The sequence below is a fragment of the Haliotis cracherodii genome, unplaced genomic scaffold, assembly GCF_022045235.1.
Source record: "Haliotis cracherodii isolate W230 unplaced genomic scaffold, xgHalCrac1.p SCAF_3, whole genome shotgun sequence".
In the NCBI taxonomy this organism is placed as follows: Eukaryota; Metazoa; Mollusca; class Gastropoda; order Lepetellida; family Haliotidae; genus Haliotis; species Haliotis cracherodii.
The window spans coordinates 61,375,645-61,379,647 of NW_027266286.1; the positions used below are offsets into that span (position 1 = coordinate 61,375,645).

At 42.5% G+C, this 4,003-nt stretch overlaps 1 protein-coding gene across 1 annotated transcript; it reads right to left on the minus strand.

The window, feature by feature from the left end:
- Positions 1–204: 204 nt before the first annotated feature.
- On the minus strand, positions 205–1,533 carry LOC139475589 (thyrotropin-releasing hormone receptor-like). Its single transcript, XM_071258781.1, has one exon. The coding sequence runs from the start codon at positions 1,531–1,533 to the stop codon at positions 205–207; it is 1,329 nt and encodes a 442-aa protein (XP_071114882.1).
- Between the last annotated feature and the right edge of the window lie 2,470 nt (positions 1,534–4,003).

Sequence of the window (4,003 nt, forward strand, 5' to 3'; positions counted from 1 at the left end):
CACACTGACTATTACAAAGATTATAACCATCAAAAATGAACTTATCTGGTCTATTTTAGACTGCTAATGCTATAGAGTAGATTGTAAATCATGTTGGTCAAGATTAAATATTTTCGGAAACAGTTGCCAGTGATTTTCCGGCGTCATGGGACTTGGGAAGGGCTGTCAGACTGCAGCTGGATGACACGTGAGTAGTCGATCTCATCAAGCCATGCGGTTGGGAACATAATTATGCGCCCTTGGTGACCTTGAAACGTATTTGCACGAACAGATCTTACGAACGAGAACACGTCTGAACCTGGAACTCAGAGAGAGGTAGGAGAAAAGGTTGGTGATGTTGCTGATGATTTCACAGATGTAGCCAACAACATTCATCAGAAGAAATAGGTAATGCTCGCGTTGTCCTAGGCCATATTCGGGCACGGTGTAGCTCACGAGGGAGCTGACGTTAACGGGGAGGTTCAGTACGACGTAGATGAAGGTGGAGACGATGAGCGTGATGGTTGTCTGTCGCTCACTCTGATACACACTTCTGTTGTCAAAACTGTTGCTGATAGAACGCCTCTTCTTTGAGTGCTTGTTTAGGCATGTAATGATCAGGATGTTGAACAAAAGACATGCAATAAGAGGCAGGAACACAAAGAAGACACTTCCAACAATTCCTACAATCTCGAATGTGTTCACGTTTTCAAGGTACAAAGTGGTCACAGCCATAGTGAAGCTGCTGCTGTTGCTGTTACTGTCGGATGATGGAATTACTCTCAATTTTAAAGGACTGAAAATGTGGTAGCACATCAGACCAGCTGCTGTGACTGGGAGGAGAACCTGGGGTGATTTCAGGGCTCGAAACTGCCGAGCTCTCAGAGGGAAAGCAATGCCGATCAACCGTTCCAGGGACACCAGGGCCGTCACACAATACGCGAGACGTCTACAGCACAGGCCGATGTAGGTCCCAAGGTATATCGCCATCGTGAGGTAAAGTTCCGTGTAGATGGCGGAGTCACCAAATACAGCGCTGGTGATTTCAAGAATCAGCACACACACAACGTACACGAGACCTGTGCAAGCCAGGAACACGAGGTAAATGCTGGTCACGCTCCTCAACTCGGGGGCCACGTACACTACCGCTGAACAAAGGTGGCACAAAAGCGCAATGACAAGAATCGGAATCGTGAAATTAGAAGAAACACTCGACACCTTTCTGTACGTACCAGGGGATACAAGTCCATTTGCGAAAGAGTTTGGGGGGGCGTTTCCGGTTGAAGTCGTGTTGTTAAATTTTCCATTTCCGGTTGTGATAACAGGATTATCTCCCTTGGCATGACACCCATCATTACTGCCGTTAACACTATGGCTGCTCTCAACTATAGGTTGGATCAAATCAGATAGATTTCCATCTTGGTCCATGTGTGGGACGTCCCACGCAGCATCGCCATCAGTCGATGTCACATAATCCAACTGGGCCGTTGTTTGTGTATTCAAATGTGCGAACTGCACTCCAAATATGAAAATAAACTTTAGTTTAAACTGCATATCGTGTTATTCCTCTCAAATCAGAACGTCAAATAATAAACCTTGCCTTGTCCCCAAAGGAATGCACTGTTATGAAGCATTTTCTCAGACTACCGGATGCTTTGTAGAACGTGCCATGCTCCTGGGGGTTACAATACAAACATTCTGGTCAAACAATTAAACTTGTCGAATTAATGCCAATCCTGATTATATCGTAAACGACACAAATTGTCAATAGGACTAATCGATGGAGGATGGAAACTGTCAATCTTCGTACTAAGGTAATTGGCAAGACGCGTATAGGTTAATGCATTACTGGAACTGAGTAATGCATTGTGCGAGCGTGCTATTCTCTCTTAAACAAAGGAAGCTGGTCAACGTGCGTGAGGAAAACGAGAATAGCATCAGGTGGCGGTAAGATATTTTACATAAATGTGTTTTGTAACAGGATGTCCAGATCGTTTAGATTGAATACATATGACACACTAGCTTAGTGTGATAACTGATGTGTAATTCGGTGTTCCTGACTGCTGACAACTGTTCCGTGATCTAGCTGTATTTGCCACGATAAATGACGTCAATAAATTTATTTTTATTGGTCGGCTCGGGGTCAGTTTAATGAGTACTAGGGTATCAGTGTTGAACTGCGGCATGGTTCCTCAGTGGGTTAGCACTATTTCATCTTCCCGAGGCAAGAGAGTTAACTGACTTTGAAAGTCCAGTTTCCACCCTTGCCGAACTAGGCTGGAATTCCTGGGCTCGATCGTAGGGCCACCAGTGGCTATTACGAGTTATGGCCTTTCTATGCCTCTCCTATAGACCAATCAGATTCAACCTCTCGTATCACTTGCATTTGTTTCAAACAAAACGGTGGCGCCCAGTCAAGACGATCTGATCGATAATCAAGATTTATATTGTGATAAAACGAGTCTTACATCGCGAAGTGCATCAAATCACGTGAGCACCTTGATTAAAAACATGAAAAGATTTAGAAAATATCTGTTGACAACGAGTTGGCGTTGCACATGCTTTGCAAATCCTGCAGTCGACCGAAATCTGCATGACACTCTACGAACCGGATTTCGATTTCGGTGCGCGATTTCGATTGGACTATGCATAGACTCGTTAGTCCAGCCAAACTCTAACTCCATTATATCAGCCTAGTTCGGCAAGGGTGGAAACTGGACTTTTATAGTCAGTTAACTCACTAGCCTCGGGAAGATGGCACTATATATCCGGCATATACAAACAGACACATACCCCGACACACACACACACACACACACACACACACACACACACATAGTATGTTATTACAGAGACATATACAAGAGTTGCATAGACCTGTATTTATATATAGCCCAAGAATGATGTATGGTCCACTCGGCCTTGGGACATAACGGAACATCGAAACACATATTTGAACATATTAATGGCTTGGATTGAGACCATCAATTGATGTTTACATTATTCGTGTGACAACATTTATTACATCGAAACGACACCTTGGGTTATGTTGGTTTCAGCCCCATCACTCGAATGTAATCAACAGTACTTAGAGTACTGCCCTATGTACTTTGTGTTTTATGTTTTTTTGATGATTTTCAGCAAGCGTGTCCCAAATCTAATGAAATGGTGTGTAGATGAGGAGCACGATGAGAACTAAGACAATCAGGCCCAAAAATGTCAAAATGTCTACGATATATTCGCCCCAAGTTAAAGTATTGATGGGGTCAATATGGGGATATCTAAACTTGTCTGTGACAGTTCTGCAGCTACACCCCATTTTTCTCGCGTTAGATGGACATGATTCGAGACTGTCACTATATGGTCGGTCACGAATCAATGTAATACATATGTTCTAAATAGAACTCTCTCTCTCTCTCTCTCTCTCTCTCTCTCTCTCTCTCTCTCTCTCTCTCTCTCTCATGTTATGGTGTTAATTATAATCAAAAGTGACAATTTCTTTTCAAGCAGCATTACAAAAAACTGCCATTTGTTCAGAGAATCGCATGTCTTGTGCTTTGTCTGGAAATATTACTAACAATTTCGCTTTACTGGTATGGAAAATGGCGAGTTCTCGTGATTTCGCGAAAATTTCGTTGGAATGTTACCGATCGCTTGAGCCCGGAAGAATCTTGTTTGAATTCAGTTTGTACGTGTATATTTTATGAACGCTTAACATTGATACGTCATTGTCTGATCTACCCAACTTTCCCATCCTTTCTTATCGCTTAAAACTATTTATTTGTGCGCAGAGACTTGTTTCAAAATGTTTCAGTCAAGCATGTAAGGGAAAGAAAAAACATCACCCATACTTTACAAACGTCCATTCATGAGACATTTTATTCATATCCTGGTCAGTCCAGTCACAAACATTCATTCATGAGACATTATATTTATATCCTGGTCAGTCCAGTCATAAACATTCATTCATGAGACATTATATTTATGGCCTGGTCAGTCCAGTCACAAACATCCATTCATGAGA

Coding starts and splice junctions, on each gene's coding strand:
- LOC139475589 (XM_071258781.1), bottom strand. CDS start 1,533: ATGCAGTTTAAACTAAAGTTTATTTTCATATTTGGAGTGCAGTTCGCA.